At 40.9% G+C, this 22,436-nt stretch overlaps 1 protein-coding gene across 7 annotated transcripts in view; it reads left to right on the top strand.

Annotated features, from left to right (window-relative positions):
• The window catches only part of TCF12 (transcription factor 12), a 308,625-nt gene that overhangs the window by 83,554 nt on the left and 202,635 nt on the right, over nucleotides 1–22,436 (top strand). For 6 of the 7 annotated variants that reach the window (XM_073586987.1, XM_073586986.1, XM_073586988.1 and 3 more), the window contains exons 4-5: nucleotides 1,127–1,200; nucleotides 19,655–19,757. The exons of the other annotated variant lie outside the window; for it this stretch is intronic. In XM_073586987.1, coding sequence (XP_073443088.1) covers nucleotides 1,127–1,200; nucleotides 19,655–19,757 — 177 coding nt within the window. The remainder of the gene's footprint in view (nucleotides 1–1,126; nucleotides 1,201–19,654; nucleotides 19,758–22,436) is intronic. 7 annotated transcript variants of the gene reach the window in all.

Raw genomic sequence — 22,436 nt, 5'->3', positions numbered from 1 at the left:
TATTATACTTTTACAGTTATGTGAACAACGAAAATCTGTTTGAAGCCTAAATCCTTAAAGTTGCACACTGAAATAGATTGCTAGAAAACTGTTAGATTGCACAGCTAAGACACCACTCCTATGGAATCTGCAAACTGAACTTTTAGGCTGTGTTAACACTTTGTGTTTTTGCGTTTTTTTTCCCCCATTGTTTCTTATGCAAATTTCAGCTGCTTTTCACAGTACCTGAAAAGTCAATGAGGTTTCAGAAATCTCATGCACACTATTTTTTACCCTGACTGTTTTGTCATAAGAGCTTGGTTCTTGCAAAGTGCAGCATGTCACTTGTTTCCGCGTTTTTCACCCATTGAAAGCAATGGGTAGCGCAAAGAATGCTGCAAACACTAAGCAAAAAAACGCAGGCATTGGGTTTTGCTGTGTTTTTGGTGCCAAAACCTGATAACATTGAATCAGATTTGTTTTTATTTTTTTTTAATGCACTAAAATTTATCAGCATGAGTAAAAGACAAATAAGTTTTATTTTCAAAGCCGTGGAAGCAACACTGATGCAGCGAGAACTGCTAAATGTTGTGATTAACTACATGTTGCACCCCAAGGGATTAAATTCAGATTTTAGGTGGAAATATGTGTATTAGTGTATATTTTCTTATTTTAGAGATTTAGGTAATATTTTGCAATATATAAAGATCACAGCAATGACCAGTTTGTGTAGATATATCCTTGCAGCTCTGTTCTTATGTCTCCTTTTATCTTTTCATTTGTCTCTTCCATTTGGGACAGATAAATGGAATTACAGTCCTGTGCATTCCTGTTTTAAATGGAAGCATGGGGCTCAATGATTCAGATGGTGCCTGTCTGGTTTCTGTTTGGTGTATAGTTTTTAGAAGGGAAGAAAAAAGTCCTGCCTGCTTTCTCCCATTCTAAAAATAAACAACAAATGGAAACCAGACAGCCCCAATATAAATCAGTGGTTCTTCTAAGCTTCTGTTTGAAACATCAATGCACATGTTCTACATGGAAAAGATATATTGTCATGTGAACAAAGCCTAAACCTTTCATTACACAGTCCAATCACTTGGTAAATAGTATACTTCTGTCTTTTTAAATATTTTTTTCCTTCTTCTAGGTATTGATGAACGGTCTGGCACTTCATCATGGGGCACAAGTGGTCAGCTGAGCCCTTCCTTTGAATCAACAAGGGTAAGCCTGAGTGAGCATAGTGAATAGATTTTTTTCATCTATTGCCTAATTATCAGTTTGTTCTGGTAGATTTAATTCTAGAGTTGTTAGCTATTAATGATCATCTGGTCTGACATATTTATATTTTTTTGTTGTATATGGGATGAACACTTTAAAGTATTAAAGGGTCCTAAGAATAAAGACTAAGTGTTAATTTCACTTTTTTTTTTTTTTTTTTCCTCATGCACCACAGCTCCCAGTCATCCTGGTATCCAGGAAATCCCAACTCAGGTTATTCAAGTGAATGGGGGTGGCCGAGAGTGCTGCTGTGCAGGGGAAACACGTGACACTAACTTTGTATTACCGTCAATTTTAGGATTGTGAGGGACCCATAGAAAGTGATAAGTCATTTACAGTGTACAATTCAAATGGTTAATGGTTTGTTCTGGGAGAAATATTTTATTTTCTGGAAAAATTTCAAGGGTCCCAACACTTTCAGCCATGACTGTATATAATCCTGATTCCCTAAAAGTTGGTATGCTGTGTAAAATGTAAAGAAAGCAAGAATGCAATGATTTGGGAAACTCATATAGCCATATTTTATACAAAACAGACCAGAAGGTGAGAGCTGGATATTTTTGTATTGCATGCGAAAAAATTAGCGGATTTAGAAATTGATGTCAGCAACACATCTGAGAATTGTGACTAGGGTAACACAAGGTTGGAAAAGTAAGTGGTATTAATGATAACAGCCGGAGGGTACATTTTTAACAAAGCAACATGACTGTGTATATGTTAGAGACACAGAGTCTCTCAGAAGCAAAGATAGTCAGAGGTTCACTAATCTGTGAACAAATGCTTCTAAAAGTTGTGGAACAATTTCAGAAAAAATGTTCCTCAATATAAGACCACGTGTTTGGTCAGTATTTTACCTCAGTATTTGTAAGACAAAACCAGGAGTGGGTGAGTAATACAGAAGTGGTAACGTGTTTCTATTATACTTTTCCTCTGATTGTGCCTCTCCTGATTTTGGCTTGTAAATACTAATGTCACATACTGACCAAATACTGAATGTGTGAACGTGGCATAAGACTTAAAGTGTTCCACCATCTATAGTACATAATATCAGAAGATTCAGATTTTCTGGAGAAAGTCCAACTGCCAATATTGGATGATCATGAATGATCTATGGGCCCTCAGGTGGCTTTGCATTAGGTACAAGCATGATTTGGTCGTGCAAATCGCATCATGGGATCAGGCATATATCTAGAAATCATGTGTGTGAACACAGTTCACTGTGCAATTCACAAATGCAAGTTAAAGCTCTGTCATGCAGAGAAAAAACATATCAACACAATCCAGAAACTGTCGTCTTCCCTATGTCAAAGTTAATTTAAAATGGACTGAGCCAAAATGGAAACTGTTTTGTGTTTAGATTACTCAAAATATGAAATTCTTTATGAAAAGGATGCCATGTCCTTCTGACTAAAGGGAAGGACCATCCAGCTTGTTATCCGTGCGGACCATCCAGCTTATCTGTGCACAGCTTAAAAGCATGAGATATCCTTAGTGTCTATGATATACACTGCTTACACATCTCGAAAGGCACTTTCAATACTGAGCATTAATAGAGGTTTTCGAACCACATATGCTCCGCCTTGTATATTTAAACAAGACCATGTTAAACCATATACTGTGTCCTTCACAACAGCATGACTACGCAGTAGAAGAGTTCATGTGATAAACTGGCCGCCTGCAGTCCAGACCTTTCACCAATAGAAAACATTTGACACATTGTCAAGTTAGGGTTAGAAATTTCCCACGTCTACTTTACATCAGCATCGTTTTTTAATCTTTTTTTTTTAATCTTTTGTTAGAATCTTAAAACGGTTAAAGGTTTGTGAAGCAATTTTTAATTTTTTTTCTTTCAATGAAAGTTACAAACAAACCATGTATTTTAGGGACCACTTCACTTGACTGACAGGGGGAGGGAGGTGTCCTAAAACCCGCAAGCAAGACCCGATTTTAAAAATTGCTCCCCTCAAAGTATTTCAAATATTCATACCTGCAGTCAGAAAGTTTAACCCCTCAGGAACTTCACAAAAAATGAGTGCAAACTGGAACAACCCTCTAGGAATTCATAGATGGGTATAATGTCCTTTGAACTTTCAAGTGCTTCATAGAATTTTATTATAATGGCCCATGAAAATGGAATATGATGGTTTTTTCAGGCAAATGGTACTTTATCCTCAAATTTCACATTCTCACAAGAATGAAATTGCCCACTAGATTAAGGGTTCCATTTTTTCTGAGTATGCTGATACTCCACATGTAGTTGAAAACTACTGTTTAGGTACATGGCAGGGCTTGGGAGAGAAGGAGCTTTTGAATTGCAGTCTTTGCTGTAACAGATTGTGGATGTCATGTCTCATTTGGAGAGACCCTCAGGTGCCAAAAACATTGGGACACCCCCCGCAAGTGAACTCATCTTGTAAACTACACCCCTTAAAATTTATTTGGGTGTAATTTTGAACTCTCATGTAATATGCAGAATTTTATAACATGGGCAGTGAAGATGGAATATTATGGGTTTTTTGTCCACAAAAATGTTGGTTTAGCCCCAAATTTCTTATTTTCACAAGGGTAACAAGAGAGAAATTGGAACCTACTATTTATTGTGCAATTTGTCCTGAGTACACTAATTTTGCCGCAATAGATTACGAATGCCTGCTCACATTTGCCGAGCACCACATGTGACTCCCAATTTGAGAACGACACTCTTTGAGGAATTTCCCTGGTGCGGCTTTTGATTATTATCCAGGGCTGGAGTGACATGAGGCACATATGATGTTGCTTCAACTCTGACAAATCAAATGCAATACCGGAAGATAAATCTGTGTGTAAATTTTAAGGTGTCTTAAATGCTCGAGTGCCAGTCACTGATTATCTTTTTGCCAATGCTTACACTGTCACAAACCTAAATCAATATAAAGAGAGGATGTATACATTCTCGGCTGCTGTCTTACATGCCACATGTGCCCTTAGGTTGGGGATCTGCAATAGTGGGCAGGTATAGTGCAGTTTTTGGACTAGCGCAGGTTGAAGATGTACATCATGGAGCTTGTTGGGGTGTTTGAAGCTGAATCAGGACTGAAAAGGAAGTAGATGTTCAAGGGTTAAAAGGTTTTGCAGACAGCTGTGTATTTTTACTTATTGTTTTGGAGAGCTTTTTCAGATCCATGACTTCAAGTATTTTGTTCAGGTTTTGCAATAGTTTATAAATGGCCATATCCAACAATAACTTGTAAGATGTTATGTTTATAGTGGTTTAGTTGTTTGTCGTCTCCAATGTCATGTTCTTGTGCCATCAGTTCCTGTTTGTTGCATTTTGAGTGTTTTTTTTCCGTTTTCTTCATGGTAGTTCTTGGTTGTAATTGACTTTCTATAGTGCCAAAAACATTTGCAGATGTGTTTATCATTGCTCAATCTAAATACACAGTTCTTCTTTTGTTAATGCTTGGTCATCATGGACCACCCAAGTGCAGCAAGTATTTGTGTGTATGTATGTGTTTTTTTGTTAAGTATATCATGCAACCTAAATAAACAATTGTAGAGTTGATGAATCTTGCAAGAGCCTGTGCACATGAGCTTTATATTTTTTATCAGATTGTGATAGGAGTAAAAAAAAAAATTGCAATAAAAAATTATATACACATATTGAATGCAAAAATCTTATTGAACAGTTGGTCGTTTTCTGATGATGGATTCCCTTTTGATGTATATTTTGAGAGCTCTTCCAGTATATACTTTAAAAGGGGACCAAAAGTGTAATGTTTTTGTCAAAGATTTTACTTTATTAGATATACAGTGAGCTATAGTTTAGTATCATGAAATAAAAGTATGTCAAATTGCTATTGCATCCCCAGGGTCATCATTGGTTTTTACCTCTTCTTTTTTTGTCACTGTGGTTTCCACTGTGCATTATTTTGGAGACTATCTGTTTGGGAACTTGTAGGAATCTCCGTGTATGGGACTTGGATAAATCTATTCTGAAGAAGGATATGCATAAACAGAACTTTACAAGCTCTTCCTGAAACCTACATGTTTGAATGGCAGGCATGATGGGAATGTGCTTGGCTTAAATTTCGCCCTAAGAAGCCTACCCTATACTAACCGGACATCTGTTTTTCGGTCTGAGCCTGTGACTATGCATCTATAAGAATGAAAAGCGCTTGTAAGTAAAGATCAGGCCTTAGAGGAAATCTGTCCTCCCAAACGTTTTTTTTCTTTTTGTTGCCTTTTTTGCACCATATTCTTCAAAAGGGCGTATGCGGTTCATTAATTTGGCACATAGTACCATATGCTGTTTATTTTTCTTAAACCTTCTTTGCCACCTCTTGATGCTAAAAGTTGCACATTTTGTAAAGGGTCACAACAAAAAAAATCCCCTAAATTTTATTGCGTACATAAAATTACCCTAGGGAAAAGCCAAAGTACACTTTCAAATATTTTGTTACTTTTCAGGAAGTCACTGTCACAGAGTGACTGACCAGTGTGACACGACCCAACGGTTGGTCGGTCACCAAACAACACAACGCCGATGAAATAGGAGAGAGGAAGGCCCTGACAATAGGGAATCGGGGATGGTCACCTCCTGAGCTCCACCTTGAGCCTGTCCCTGTTCTCACCTAACACCCTGTGCCGGTCCTTCCCCCTGCCGACGTCAGGATACCTCATCCCTGTTTGTCACCTAGATCTGCCCTGTGCACTGGCCCGCAAGGAGCTCTAGCCTCACCTCTGCAGATAAAACACACAGGGAAGTGACAGACACCAAAAGGACAAGGTAACAAAAATACAACACTTAGCTTGTGCATACCGCTGCTTAACTACACACCACAGATAGCACAGCAAAAGGACTCCAAACACCAGACTTGGCTGACATCAAAGAGCTGCTTCTGCAAAGGTTGGTGTCCTCAGAGGAACTGTATCACCAACAGTCAGCTGATGCAACATGTGACTGTTTAACACCTTAGTGACAGCCATTTTGCAGCTTAAAGGGGTTGTCCACTACTTTAACCCCCCAATGTATCCCCCCCGGCGACCCTAATAAATTTTGTAAATACCTTATGTTGCCTATACTGCCTGTGAATGGCGCTATCCGTGGCCGCTCACAGGCAGCACGTGACCCAGCACTGATGTCACGACAAGTGAGGCTTGACTTAGCGCTGGATCCCCGCGGTGGCTGCTTGGTTGTGGGCGGGGTTACCCCCGCGTCACACCCAGCATCCACCGCACACTTTCTCAATGAATGGGCATGCGGTGGATGCCGGGTGTGATACAGGGGGATAACCCCTCCCACAGCTTGGCAGCCAGCGCTGAAGGATGAAAAGGGACCCCCGGGGGTCACGTGCTGTGAGCGGCCAGCGATTGCGCCGCTCACAGGCAGTATAGGCAACATAAGGTATTTACAAAATTCATTAGGGGCCCTGGGGGCATACCTTGGGGGGTTAATTTAAAGTAGTTGACAACCCTGTTAATGACCAGGCCAATTTTTACAATTCTGACCACTGTCACTTTATGAGGTTATAACTCTGGAATGCTTTAACAGATCCCGCTGATTCTGGATTGCTTTTTCGTGAAATATTTTACTTCATGTTAGTGGTAAAAATTTTTCTCTGACTTGTTTGTTTATGAAAAAAAAAACGGAAATATTGCGAAAATCTTGAAAATTTTGCAAGTTTCAAACTTTAAATTTGTATACCCTTAAATCAGAGAGATATGTCACACAAATTTCTTAATAAATAACTTTTTCCACATGACTACTTTACATGAGCACAATTTTGGAAGCAAAATTTTTTGTTAGGAAGTTATAAGGGTTAAAAGTTGACCATCGATTTCTCATTTTTACAACAAAATTTACAAAACCATTTTTTTTTAGGGACCACATCATATTTAAAGTCATTTTGAGGGGTGTACATGACAGAAAATACCCAAAATGACACCATTCTAATAACTGGGCCCCTCAAGGTGCTCAAAACCACATTCAAGAAGTTTATTAACCCTTTACGTGCTTCACATTAACTGAAGCAATGTGGAAGGAAAAAATTAGCATTTAACTTTTTTTGCAAAAAATTTAAGTCGGAACCAATTTTTTTTATTTTCACAAGTGTTAGAGAAAATGAACCACAAAATTTGTTGTGCAATTTCTTCTGAATACGCCGATACCCCATATGTGGGGGTAAACCACTTTTTGCACAATTGAAAATTCTGGGCGCACTAAACTGTGCCAAATACTATATTATATATAAAGGCCAGGTGCCGCAGCAGTGGAAAGTTAGCAATCAGAACAAGAGAACAAAAAAGTACCACTGCAAGGAGCGCACACTGAACCAATGTAGTGAAACTAGAAAATATTTTATTGATACAAAAGAGTTACACACTAAAATCATGATAAAACATGACAGGCATCCCACAAGTTCATGGAAGTTGAATATAACACATGATAAACATATATGATATAATTACCTATATATAGTCTGCCCCAACTGCAACAATGCACCAGTTCTCCCTATTTCTAGGCTCATCACTACATGATAACTAAATGGAATAGAACCATCCCATATATGCATCCATGCTACCTGGTTTAAGTAGACAGGCCATGATAAGCCCAAGAGAAAAGATTGCCACAGTGAATAATGCACCCTATAATAATAGGCAATACCAAGGCATACAAAAAACCAAACAACGTTCACACTACAATGGGAACTATTGAATTCCAATTCGCATAATATTGTGCTTGCCTATAATGTGTCCTCTGTTTCAGTCACTTTTTTGGACCTCATAGTTTCCAATGTGAATGGGGGTATTTCCACGAGATTGTTTAGAAAGCCTACAGCCACAAATAGTCTGTTGGACTACACAAGTTTTCATCCAGTCCACACAAGAAATGGAGTTCCCGTTGGACAATTTTTAAGAACGAGAAGAAATTGCACATCGGATTAGGTGTTCCGTGAGGAGGCCTTATGTCTAACGAAGCGCTTTAAGAAGAGGAATTGTCCTCAAAGAAGCATTTCATGAGCATACCAACGAGCAAGTAGATGTACACAGGATTCTCTTTTGGTGACACGTGATAAGCCCACTTTTTGGGCACACGGCAGAGCTCGCAAGGGAAGGAGCGCCGTTTGACTTTTTCAACACAGAATTGGCTCGAATTGAGAACGGATGCCATATTGCGTTTGGAGAGCCCCTGATGTGCCTAAACAGTGTAAACCCCCAACAAGTGATCCCATTTTGCAAACTAGACCCCTTAAGGAACTTATCTACATGTGTGGTGAGCATTTTGAACCTCCAAGTGCTTCGCAGAAGTTTATAACGTAGAACCATGAAAATAAAAAATCATTTTTTTTCCACAAAAATGATCTTTTCGCCCCCAAAGTTTTATTTTTACAAAGGTAACAGGAGAAATTAGACCCCCAAAGAGGTTGTGCAATTTGTCCTGAGTACGCCCATACCACATATGTGGGGGTAAAACACTGTTTGGGCGCACGGCAGAGCTCAGAAGGGAAGAAGGAGCACTGTTTGACTTTTTCAACGCAGAATTGGCTGGAATTGAGATTGGACGCTATGTCGCGTTTGGAGAGCCCATGATGTGCCTAAACAGTGGAACCCCCACAAGTGACAACATTTTGAAAACTAGACCCCTTAAGGAACTTATCTAGATGTGTGGTGAGCAATTTGAACCCCCAAGTGCTTCACAGAAGTTTATAACGCAGAGCCGTGAAAATAAAATCTTTTTCTTCCACAAAAGTGATTTTTTTTTTTTTTAGCCGCCAATTTTTTTTATTTCCCCAAGGTTAACAGGAGAAATTAGACCCCCAAAGTTGGTGTGCAATTTGTCCTGAGTACGCTGATGCCCCATATGTTGGAGTAAACCACTCTTTGGGCAAATGTCTGTGCTCGGACTTTTGAACGCAAAATTGGCTGGAATCAATGGTGGCGCGATGTCGCATTTGGAGGAGACCCTATGATGTGCCTAAAAGAGTGGAAACCCCTCAATTCTAGCTCCAACCCTAACCCCAACACAACTCTAACCCTAATCCCCAACCCTAATCCTTAACCCTAATTCTAACCCTTACCCTAATGGAAAACTGAAAATATTTTTTCTTTATTTCATTATATTTCCCGAACTTAGAGGGTGATAAGGGGGGTTATTTACTTTTTTTTTTTTTTTTTTGTTGATGACTGTGAAAGGGTTTATGACAGTGATCAAAATGTACATTGAATGAATGGAATCTGCCGGCCTGCAGATTCGGCGGGCGCATACTTCCCGGACCAAGATGGCGGCGCCTACCGGAGGAGGCAGGAGAGCCTGAGGACCACCAGGAGGTACTGGGGGGGGGGATCGGGGACACCCGATTTCTCTCTTCTCTGATGTGCGATACGGTTACTAACGGCGAACGCAAAAGCGGGGTCAGTAAAAACTGACCTGAATCATGTTCTCTGGGGTCTCGGCTACCCCTGGCAGCTGAGACCACCCCCCCGGAGAAAATCCGACTCTGGGAGGCGCTATACACTTTTTCTTGTGGTTTAAGTACCCTTTTTCCTGTGGTTTAAGTACCCTTAACTACCGCCGTTAAAAGGCGTATCGACGGTCATAAAGGGGTTAACGGACAACATCAGCTGACCCAGCAGCACTGTAGTAACACCAGCATGCCAGCGGTGGAAAAACTGAAAAACTGCACTTGCCTCCCGCTGGCCTGAAAGGAAAAAAATATTAATGTGAGAGGAACCAGAGCTGGCACAAATCCAAAAATGGATTGTGACAGTCACAAATGATTCAGTGAAAACATTTGGAAACTCCAAATTTCGCACCCAATGGCGCCAGTGGAAAAAAAAACAACCCACAAACGTCTATAAAATTGATTGCGCACGCTTTTTTTTTCCTCTTTTAAGGAAGACTTCAACTCAAATTAAAAACGGGCTAAAACCGCCAAAAACTAGACAAAAAGCGCAAATGCAGCAGTGATTGGCCCCATCGTGTTCTAAGGCATATTACACTGATAAAAATTCACCTTCGTGGCACAGACAGACTCTGCCCTAAGTGGTAGCTACGCGCCGAAACTCAACCTTCTGTTGCAGGCCAATGAACATACGATTTGTGAAAAAATATCATGTGGCAACTGCTCATTACAGTGGGTGGAATTTTGTCTGTGTTGCCACTGTGGCTGCACATTCTGGTATTACCTATTGTGTTCTAGTTGCTTGTCTCTGTTTTATCAAAACAGAAGTTTATGGAGATATACTTATTAGGGTGTTCAGTGCTCACTTGATGGGTCAAGACACTGTGCAATCTTCTGCCCACTGGTTTTACATGCCACCTCCTTTTTCTTTGTGATGAACTGCCCTGGCTTGTCTCAGCAAACGGTGCTATCTCCATGCAAGCCAGCACTATCAATCAACAATGAGGGAGTCTGGCCATAGAAGACCAGTAGGCAAATTGGGCACTCTTGGTGTGGCCAAGAAACCTAGTGCATTAGAGTACGCTAATTAGCGTGTTTGATTAAACGTAAGCTTCTGCTGAATAGAACATCTTCAGAATAGAAAACACTTTGAAGAATGGTCAGCTCACCTCTTTTAGCTACTTTGCAGGGTTTGGCATTGTGAAGCAGTTAAGATATTCAAAAGACTGAAAATCACAGTAAAACAATCGTATAAAAATAGTCTCTTGTAAGAAAGTAACAGTAAACAGCAAGTGCTAGTAGAAAGATAACAAAACAGGGTATTTAGTTGATACGTTGTTTGCAAAAAATGTATACTAAGCCGTCTTCCATAGCGTGTCCACATCGGACCTTACTTGCCTGAATCCTGCTTATACAGGAACTATACACATGATCAGGTTTTTAAATATATCGGTTAGGACTTCTCTGAGATGGGTATACCTTGACGTTTGGTAGAGCGGCTTAGTATACATTTTTTGCAAAAAAAACTTATCAATGAAATACCCTGTTTTGTAATCATCTTTTTACTAGCACTTGCTGTTTACTGTTACTTTTTTGCAACAGAGTATTTTTATACGTTTTTTTTTACTGTGTTTTCATTCTTTTGGTGGTGTGAACACTGTCATACAGACTCGTTCACTGTGTGCATGGCCCATGTGTTTGTCTAAGATATTCAAAAGCCTGAACATATGAACACCAGTTTATTTTTACTTAGAAATGCATGTGTTTATTCTTTGGAGCATTTTAGCGCTTTTTCATGTACCATAGATTCTGCAGCGTACCTGTCTGAAAAAGACGTGTGCGAGTACCGTTAAGGCTCTTTTACAGAATTTTCGCATGTGCAATCCTTAAATATTGCAAATAAATCATGGTACCATCACAGTGAATATGCCTTCTCACTTTTCCTTTATTTTGCGGACTAATTCTAAACCCATAAAAAACAAACGGAGACATGTAAAATACTTTGATCTTTGTTGTGGGTCAAACTCCTGAATGTCACCTTGGAAAAAAATGAATATGACATGGATGTCATGCCTTTCCTGTCTATATTTTCCAGTTTAATCAGTTGGAAAAACTAGTTTTTTTTTCTCGTATGTGAAAAATAGATGCTCCATGGATTTTCGATGCATGTACGCTCATTGATCATGGGGTGCTTTGTATCTGGATGCCACAAGTTTCATTTGCTTCACTTTTTATGTAAAATGGATTGTGTTCTCTGTTGCCTTTTACTTTAGCATACAGCTACTGATGTTAGAGTTTATTGGTTCGGTGGAGCTCAGCTTTACAGACAGAGGTCACTGTGCGTGTAACAGTCTGAACCTGCTTTGCGGACAATTTTGAAATTCCGGACAACAGTCTACACTGCATGGTAATCCATGACCGGTCATGTTCACCTGGTGTAAAGCATGACCAGCCATGGACCAGGTCATGGATTAGCACATTGCTTTGTCTGTCTGACAGCTTGCAGTAGACTTTCTAATAAGTTGGACATTAGGCAAAAGACAAGTCTAAGCCTATTTTTGGCCAAGAGTAAAGTGTAATATTTTTTTTTAAAAACTTAAAATTTCAGTATTTTGTAATCTCCTATATTAGGACTGAAAAGCAAATAAACCAATAAATTAACACTTCACATGCCCTCATCGTTGGAGTTAAAAGAATTCATCCATAACCGACATTGTCTTCCATTTTACCCAGGAGCGCATTGCTTTTTCTCAATATATTCTAGGAACAACCTAAGTGCTGAAGTATTGTAAAAATTATGTTCCCTTTCATCTAACCTGTATATTTCAAGTCTATCAGTCTGTGCAGTGTTAGGGTATGTTCCCACAGTCAGTAAACGATGCGGGTTGGACGCTGCGTACGTCCCACAGCATCCAACCCGCACTGTCTAGATGCTACAGCATAGTGTGCACGGACGCCTCCGGCTTCCCTGCAGGGACGCACATGCTGCACGTCTTTCCAAACCGCAGCATGTCAATTTATGTAGCGGATATGCTCCTTCTCTGCTGCGTAAATTACCCATAATTTACTGCATCTAATTTCATTAGATAAAGCACAAAACACAAAAATCCTGAACTAAAAAGTAAAAAATAAACTGCAAATAATGCATAAAGGTAATAATAATAATAATGGTATTTAGTAAACATAATTTTGATCAAAATAATGTACAAGCCATCCCGCCACGTCACGGCAACCCTTGTGGTTTTAAATACTAGAGTAGGGACTGTCCCACAAGGGTTGCCGTGACGTGGCGGGATGGCTTGTACATTATTTTGATCAAAATTATGTTTACTAAATACCCTTATTATTACCTTTATGCATTATTTGAAATTTTATTTTTTTCTTTTTAGTTCAGGATTTTTGAGTTTTTTGCTTTCTCTGGTTAATGGTCATGTGTTAATATGCACTTACGGTACATTGTGCATACACATTAACTTACTTTTTTATTCATTTCATTAGATGCGGTAAAACCGCATTATCTGCCTAGTCGCACGCGTATTAAGTGCGGGAGCGCATCTTACTACGCATGTGTACTAATTTAAATAATGGTGTACCTTGTTTCAGCCGGAAGTACACGTACACTGCAGTTCTAAGAACGGTCAGAGGAAAAGCATAATATAAACATTTGCACCACTTCTGCATTTTTCACCAACTCCTGGTTTTGGCTTACAAATACTGGGGTAAAAACTCATCAAATGCTCAATGTGTGCATGTGGCCTATGGGTAATTTACGCAGTGGAAACTGAGAGTCTCCGCTTCATAAATTGACATGCTGCGGTCTTGGAAGATGCGTCATATGTCCGTCTCCGCGGGTGCCGTTGCACACGTAGTGGGCATGGGATTTCTTGAAATTCCATCCACTATGCTGTAACAGCTGGGCGCTGCTGGTTGGACGCTGCGGATGTATGCAGCGTCCAACCCGCAGTGTTTACTGTTTGAGTGCATATACCTCCAATATATCTGCAAACAGGAAATCACTTTTTTTCCTTCCCAGAAACCAACTTTCAATTAGCTTTATTTCGAGTGACAAAAAAAACACATGCAATGAAAAAAACGCATGTAAAAAACGCATCAAAAACGTAGGTGACCTGCCATTGACCTCAGATGCCGATTTGGTGCAGATTTCACCTGCATCAAATCTTGAACAAATACTGAGGCATTCCTGATCGTGTTCATATACCCTTAGGGTATGTTCTCACGGTCAGTAAACGCTGCGGGTTTGATGCAGCGTCATCCTGCAATGGCCATATGTTACAGCATAGTGGATGGGATTTCAAAAAATCCCAACTCCACTATGCTTTCAGAGACTCCTCCGGCTGCCCTGCATAAACGGACATGCGGCGTGTTTTTCCAGACTTTAGCTTGTCTATTTATGTTGCAGAGACGCTCAGTCTCCGCAGCGTAAATTACCTATAGACTATCGTTAGATGTGGTAAAACCGCAGTATGTTTATCGTCACATGCGTATTAAGTGCGGGAAACGCAGCTTACTACGCATGTGAGCTAGTTTATATAAAGGTGTACCTTGTGCCACAGCCGGAAGTTCACTTCCACTGCAGTTCTCGCGATGAGCTGAGCTGACCGTGAGAACTACAGTGCAGGTGACGGCCGGAGACAGAGTTATCTTCAGTGGTTATTTACAAGCTCCGCTGTGTATGGATGTCAGGCAGAGTCGTGGCACAATGCCATCGTTCAGCCAAAGGCATCCAGATGTAGCAGAGCTGAACTCGTCGTGGGACAGGATGTGTATCTTCTCGGCAGACCGGTATGGTATACTGTTGCTTTTTAATTTTATTTCTCTTACAGGAGAGCGAACAATGGCGTCGGTGAAATAGGCGATGCAGTGAGTATGGTTTAATTGAGAATGTTAAAGGAGTCTGTGTGATAATTTCAATTAAAGGACTTAATTCTGGCTGTGTCTTTATTTTCCATGTAACTATAGGATTAGTAATGGATAGGTGTCTTATAGACGCTTCTCCATTACTGAGCCGGGGGCTTGATGTCACCTGACAATACAAAGGTGACATCAACCCCCACAAATATGAACCCCAATTGCTACTGCTACAGGGCAACTGGGATGAGTCGGGCGCAAAGCTCCACAGTTTGTGCATCTTTAGATGTGCCAATTGTGGGGCGGATGCAGGCTGCTATATTTAGGCTGGTGAGGGCCAAAATCCATAAGCCTCGCCAGTCTGAGAATAACAGGCCGCAACGGTCTGCTTTTTTTCTTGGCTGATTTAACAAAGAATAGTGGGACCCCACACTATATATATATTTTTTTTTTTTGGAGGGGATCCCACTATTTTTACTAACCATCCAAGGTAAGGAGACTTCTGCGGCCTGGTATTATCAGGCTGGTAAGGTTCATGGATATTGGATCCTTACCAGCCTGAAATACCAGTACCAGTAGTCTGCTTTACTCTGGCTGGTTAATAAATATATGGGGACCCTATGCTATTTTCTTTTAATTACTTATTTATTAGAAAAAAGGAGGGGGATCTCTCTGTGCTTTCCTCCATTTCCTGTGTCATGTACTTCCGGCTGTGTCACAAGATTTACTGTTATGTAAGTTAGTACACATGCATAGTAAGCTGCGTTCCCGCACTTAATACGCATGTGACTAGGAAGATAATGCGGTTTTACCGCATCTAATGAAAGTGTATGGGTAATTTACGCAGCGGAGACTGAGCGTCTCCACTACATAAATTGACATGCTGCGGTCTGGGAAGTCGCACCGCATGTCTGTCTCTGCGGGTGAGCCGCGGGCATTGGTGCACACATAGTGGGCATGAGACTTTTTACAGGTTGGACATTGCGGATGTATGCAGCATCCAAACTGCAGCGTTTACTGACCGTGGGAACATACCGCAATATATCTTCAAACAGGAAATCATTCTTTTTCTCCTTCCCAGAAGCCATCTTTCAATTAGCTTTAATTCAAATGAAAAAACGCATGCAATGAAAAAGCGCATCAAAAATGTGGGTGACCTGCCAGTGACCTCAGATACAGATTTGGTGCAGATTTCAGCTGCGTCAAATCCTGAGCAAATGCTGAGCCATTCCTGATCATGGGGACATACCCTTAATGTCCTTTTACTTTATGGTGTTTATTTTTGTTTTCATGTTTTCAACACTTCTTTAACATTTCTAAGCTTTTTGTTAACTTTGGCTAAAAGCCAGCTGGTTTCCTTAGCAGCTAATGCTTTGGGCTGCAGATCTGACTGATGAGACTACAAGTGGAGAAATTTCTTGTCATGATGAAGTTGCAAATGTCAGGGTTATTCTGTCTTCATGTCCATCAATTATTTGATTTCAGTAGTTTCAGCCTGAAAAATAAGACTAAATGGGCTTGGGAGTGAGCACATTCACAGGCAATAGCTGCAATAGCTGTGTAGTCTTCTGGATACAGTATCTATTGGGTGCTATCATTGACATTAAACAAAAGATGTACCATACCCATGCGATAGCTGTTAACTCAACCGTAAACATGCATTGCTCACCAAAACGTACTGGCCATTGAAGCTTTTCTAAGGTCAAGATAGAAAGTCGATCTCTCGCCGGCACTTCTGGCTCCACATGTAGACAAGTCCACAGGGCAGACACCAAAACAAGTCCACTATTATTAATTCATTTATATAGCACCATTGATTCCATGGTGCTGTATATGAGAAGGGGTTACATCAAAATACAAATATCACTTACAGTAACCAAACTAACAATGGTTGACTGGTACAGATGGAAAAGGACCCTGCAGTTGTGGGCTTACATTCTACAGGATTATGGGGAAGGTGACAGTAGATCGGGGGTTGCAGTAGCTCCGGTGGTGGTGAGGTGACAGTGCGATCATTGCAGGTTGTAAGCTTTTTTTGAAGAGATGGGTTTTCAGGTTCCGTCTGAAGGATCCAAATGTGGTGGATAATCGGACGCGTTGGGGCACAGAATTTATAGAAGGGGGGGATATTTGTGAGAAATCTTGGAGGTGATTGGATGAGGAGCGAATAAGTGTGGAGGAGAGAAGGGGGTCTTGGGAGGACCGGAGATTACGTGAGGGAAGATATTAGGAGATTAGTTCGGAAATATACGGAGGATAAAGGTTATGGATGACTTTGTAGGTCAGTGTTAGTAGTTCAAAATGGATACACTGGGAAATTGGGAGTTAATGAAGGGGATGGCAAAGAGGGGAAGCAGGAGTGTAGCGAGGAGAGAGATTAGTCAGGCAGCAGAGTTAAGGACTGACTGGAGAGGTACGAGAGTGTTAGAAGGTAGACCACAGAAGGGTATGTTGCAGTAATCGAGGCGGGAGATGATTAGGGCATGCACAAACATTTTGGTAGAGCAAGGGTTGAGGAAAGAACGGTTTCTGGAAATATTTTTGAGCTGGAGACGACAGGAGGTGGCGAGAGCTTTGATGTGCGGTTTGAAGGACAGGGCAGAGTCGAGGGTAAAGGCCCCGTCACACACAGCGATATCGCCAGCGAGTTCGCTGATTTTGTGACGCCACAGCGATCTCGCCAGCGATATCGCTGTGTGTGACCTGTATCAGGGACCGGCCCCCCTGCCGGGTATCGCTGATTGCGCTCGGTCGTCTTGGGCCATTTTTTGATCGTTGGTCTCCCGTTGGCCAGCACACATCGCTGCGTGTGGCAGCGGGAGAGCAACGATCAGCGACGCTGGTTTCCAAGGTAAACAGCGGGTAACTAAGAGCTGCGCGGCTCTTAGATACCCACTGTTTACATTGGAAACCAGCTTGCTTGCTGGTCGTGATCGCTAGTGGGTCTGTCTGTGACAGCTCACCAGCGATCAGCTAACTATGTCCCAGCGATCCCATCCACGTCGGATTGTTAATGGGATCGCTGGGACATTGATGCGTGTAACGGGGCCTTTACGCCGAGGCAGCGGATTTCTAGGACAGATGAAAGTGTGAAATCATTTATTGTGATAGATCAACTAGGGAAGATATGCGAGGTGGAGGAAAGATTAGTTCATATTTGTCCGCATTGAGCTTGAGGAAGCAAGAGGAGAAGGAGGATATGGCTGATAGACACTCTGGGATTCTGGAGAACAGACATCTGGGCCAGAGAGGTAGATCTGAGTGTCATCATCATATAGATGGTACTGGAAGCCATAGGACTTTGAGTTGTCCCTGGCCCGTCATTCATGCTTCAAACCGTGTGGGTTTTTTTTTTTTTTTTTTTTTTTTTTAAATTTCATCTGTGTGTGTATACATACACACATAATTTGTCTAAGTTTTTTCAGCCATAAAAAACTGTCCTGGAAACCCTGCCTAAGAACATAGATGTAACAATTTTTCCTTTTTATATCCATATGCTGTTAAGAAACATATGGAAATGGATAGTCACACAATACAATTATTCCCATGTAAAATTGTATTGTTCAAATTAGAGCGTAAGGGTATGCGCACACAGAGTTTTTTGGTGGTGTGGATTTGCCTGCGGTTTTGCCCTGCGGTTTCACACCTCATAATGGATGAGGTATGAAACCGCAGCGTTTCTGCACAAATGAATTGACATGCTGCGGATTGTAAACATCAGCAAAACCGCACAGAAAAATCCGCAGCATGTGCACAACGTTTTCCAGTTTACCATTGAAAACAATGGTACTGTACAATGCACCTAATCTGCTGCGGACCCGCAGCTGCAGAAATGCTGCGGATCCGCAGCAGAATCCGCACCGTATGCACATACCCTAAGGAGGCTTATTCGCCGTGCAATGCTCCTCTGGGAAAATAATATGCAAATTGCCTCTTCAGAGAAAAAGTGGACTTGAACTCAATAGTGCCACATAGCGGCTATTTGCATATTATTTTCCCAGAGGAGCATTGCACGGCGAATAAGCCTCCTTACCTTGATATGCCAGAGCTGGCATGTCACTCTCCACAAGGAGAGACCTTACCCCTTAGACCTCAGTCCAGAGCCTCTCACCTAGCCAAATCAGTTCTCATACTTTGCACTGACGAGAGCCAATAGCTCGAAACACCGTGTCTGAAAATTGAGATTCTGATTTGGCTTTTATCCGATAGAAAAAGGAAAAATCGTTACGTCTATGTTCTTATGCAGGGTTTCCAACCGTCTGGAAATTCCAGGACAGCTTTTTTTTGTTATGGCTGAAAAAACTTATACAAATTATTTTTCAGTGAATGCAGCTGATGTCTTCATATCAGAATGATGGGCTGTAGGCATGGATCATTTATAATCACAATGATTTACTATTGTTTTCCAATGTATCTGTGAAAAATATTGTCTCGTAATTTTTTGATAAGCTGTCCAGGAAAAAGTCATGTTGGCAACCACTGGTTATAGGTATGGAAATTGGTGTGACCAATATTTAGACGTCTATGTATGGAAACCCAGCCACAGTGATGAAATTATTCTCTTGGTATGAAATTTTACACTGTTAGATAAAGTGAATGTTATAATACTGTATATTATTAGGGTATGTGCACATGATCGGATGTTACAGCATAGTGGATGGAATTTCAATAAATCCCATGCCCACTATGCGTCCAGAGACACCTGTGGCTCACCTATGGAATCGGACATGCGGCGCGTCTCTCCTAGACCGCAGCATGGCTATTTATCTTGCGGAGACGCGAGCCTCCTCAAGATAAATTTCACCTGTACACTGTATTAGCTGCTGTGATTCCACACGGTTCTGTGAACACATGTGGCTTCACCTGCGTTCAGTAGCCAGCAGGCATGCGCTGTGTCCGAAGCGCTGCCAATTCCTGATCGTGTGCGCATACCCTTATATTTTTAATACATATTTGCAGAAACATTAAACACCCCAGTTCATTCCTTTAAAACAGGTGAACATCTGGAAATATTTTAATACATATAAGCTTTAGATATGTACGTGTTTGCATTTGTCTGTGTGTGTATCAATATAGATAGTACAGTGTCATCAGACTCAGAAAGACTGTCGCATAATCTGCTTAATACTTTTCTCGCTCTTCCCTAGGGTTTTACAGACAGTCCTCATTACAGTGAACACTTGAATGACAGTCGATTAGGGCCCCATGAAGGATTGTCTCCGACACCTTTCATGAACTCAAATCTGATGGGTAAGTAGGTAATGATTGTGGGCAGCCCCTAAAAGCCTCTTTTCTTTTGAAGACGTCTTGTTTGACACTTATTGTGAGGACGGTGCAAAATATTTTAGAAAGCCAAACCTGTTGCCTTGTTTTCCTGCACAAATCTCCACAGCAGGATGGGCATCTACATAAACCTGATAAGTGGGGACTTAAATTTGTGCAAAACTAAATGTATTGGATCTGAATTGATTAAAGGGTTAGTCTATAAGAATGTTATCAGAATCATCAGAGTTATCAGAATGTTGCAACGTGGCATTAGTGGATGGAACGAGACATGATGTCCCAGATGTGCTTGATTGGATTCAGGTCTGGGGAATGGGCGGGCAAGTCCATAACATGAATGCCTTCATCATGCAGGATCTACTGACACACTTCAACTACATGAGGCCTAGCATTGTCATGCACCAGAAGGAACCCAGGGCCCACTGCACCTGCATATGGTCTCAAAATGGGCATGAGGATTTCATCTTGGTGCCTAATGGATACCTCTGGGCTAGCACATGGAGAGCTGTGCGGCCCTCCAAAGAAATGCCTCCACAGACCATTACAGACCCATGGCCAAATCAGACATGCTGGAGGATGTTGCAGACAGCAGACTGTTCTTAACAGTGTTTTTAGACTCTCACGTTTGTAAAAGTGCTCTAGTATCATAGAATCGTAGAGTTGGAAGGGACCTCCTGGGCCATCTGGTCCAACCCCCTGCTCAAAGCAGGATTCGCTAAATCATCCCAGTTAGACGTCTGTCCAGCCTCTGTTTGAAGACTTCCATTGAAGGAGAACTCACCACTTCTCGTGGCAGCCTGTTCCACTCATTGATCACTCTAACTGTCAAAAAGTTTTTTCTAATATCTAATCTGTGTCTCCTCCCATTCAGCTTCATCCCATTGCTTCTAGTCTTTCCTTGTGCAAATGAGAATAAAGTTGATCCTTCTACAATGTGACAGCCCTTTAGATATTTGTAGACAGCTATTAAGTCTCCTCTCAGTCTTCTCTTTTGCAAACTAAACATTCCCAAATCCTGCAACCTTTCCTCATAAGACAGGGTTTGCAGACCGGTCACCATTCTGGTCGCTTTTTTCTGAACTTGCTCCAGTTTGTTGATGTCTTTTTTAAAATGTGGTGCCCAAAATTGGACACAATATTCCAGATGAGGTCTGACCAAAGAGGAGTAGAGGGAAATAATTACTTCACGTGATCTAGACTGTATGCTTCTGTTAATACATCCTAGAATTGCATTTGCCTTTTTTGCTGCTGCATCACACTGTTGACTCATATTCAGTCTGTGATCTATTAGTATACCCAAGTCTTTTTCACATGTGCTGTCACTTAGCCCTATTCCTCCCATTCTATATATGCTTTTTTCATTTTTATTGCCCAGATGTAGTACTTTGCATTTCTCCCTGTGAAAAACCATTCTGTTAGTTGCTGCCCACTTCTCCAGTTTATTTAAATCTTTTTGAATCCTCTCTCTCTTCTCTAGTATTAGCTATCCCTCCTAGCTTTGTGTCATCAGCAAATTTAATCAATTTACCCTCAATTCCTTCATCTAAATCGTTGATAAAGATGTTGAACAATACAGGGCCCAGGACAGAGCCCTGTGGTACCCCACTTGAGACATTCTTCCAACTGGATGTGCAGCCATTTACGACCACTCTTTGGGTCCAATCACTAAGCCAGTTATGAATCCACCTAACAGTTGCCTTGTCCATTCCATACTTAGTCATTTTTTCAATAAGGATTGTATGAGAGACTTTGTCAAATGCTTTGCTGAAGTCAAGATATACTATATCTACAGCATTTCCTTGATCCACCCAATCAGTAATACCGTCATAGAAGGAAATTAAATTAGTCTGACATGACTTATTAGTTACAAACCCATGCTGACTCTGTTTAATCACTTCATTCTTATCCAGGTATTGACATACATGTTGTTTAATAATTTGTTCAAAGATCTTTCCTGGTATAGAAGTCAGACTCACCGGCCTGTAGTTGCCTGGGTCCACCTTCTTCCCCTTTTTGAAGATAGGAACAACATTTGCTCTTCTCCAGTCTTCTGGCACTTCTCCTGTTCTCCAAGAATTTTCAAAGATTATGGAGAGGGGTTCAAAAATTTCTTCTGCTATCTCCTTCAGTACTCTGGGGTGTAATTCATCTGGACCTGGAGACTTGAATTCATTTAGGTTAGCTAAGTGTTTCCTCACTATCTTTCTGTTTATAGATATCCTGGATTCTTCTATTCCCTTAATAGGACAGTGAATAACAGTTGATGTTACATTTCCTTTCTGAGAGAAAACAGATGCAAAATAGGAATTTAAAAGTTCAGCCTTCTCAACATCTTGTCTTACCATTTCATCATTTTCATCCTGTAAAAATCCTATAGCATCTTTGACTTTTCTTTTACTTTTGACATATCCCCAAAATCCTTTATTATTGCTTTTGACATCTCTTGCAAGCCTCAATTCATTTTCAGCTTTAGCTAATCTGATTTGTGCCCTGCAGGTTCTGCAGACAGCATTATATTCTTCTTTAGATATGCCTCCTTCTTTCCATTTTATAAACATTTTTTTCTTCCTTTTTAGCATGTGCTTAAGTTCTATGTTCATCCATCCTGGTTTCCTTAAATGCTTCCTATTCTTCCCTCTTTTCGGA

Source organism: Dendrobates tinctorius, unplaced genomic scaffold (genome assembly GCF_039654945.1).
Source record: "Dendrobates tinctorius isolate UK_male_01 unplaced genomic scaffold, ASM3965494v1 ptg000097l, whole genome shotgun sequence".
Classification (NCBI taxonomy): Eukaryota; Metazoa; Chordata; class Amphibia; order Anura; family Dendrobatidae; genus Dendrobates; species Dendrobates tinctorius.
Note: the sequence above shows the minus strand (reverse complement) of the source record. Positions and strands in the feature narration are given on the sequence as shown.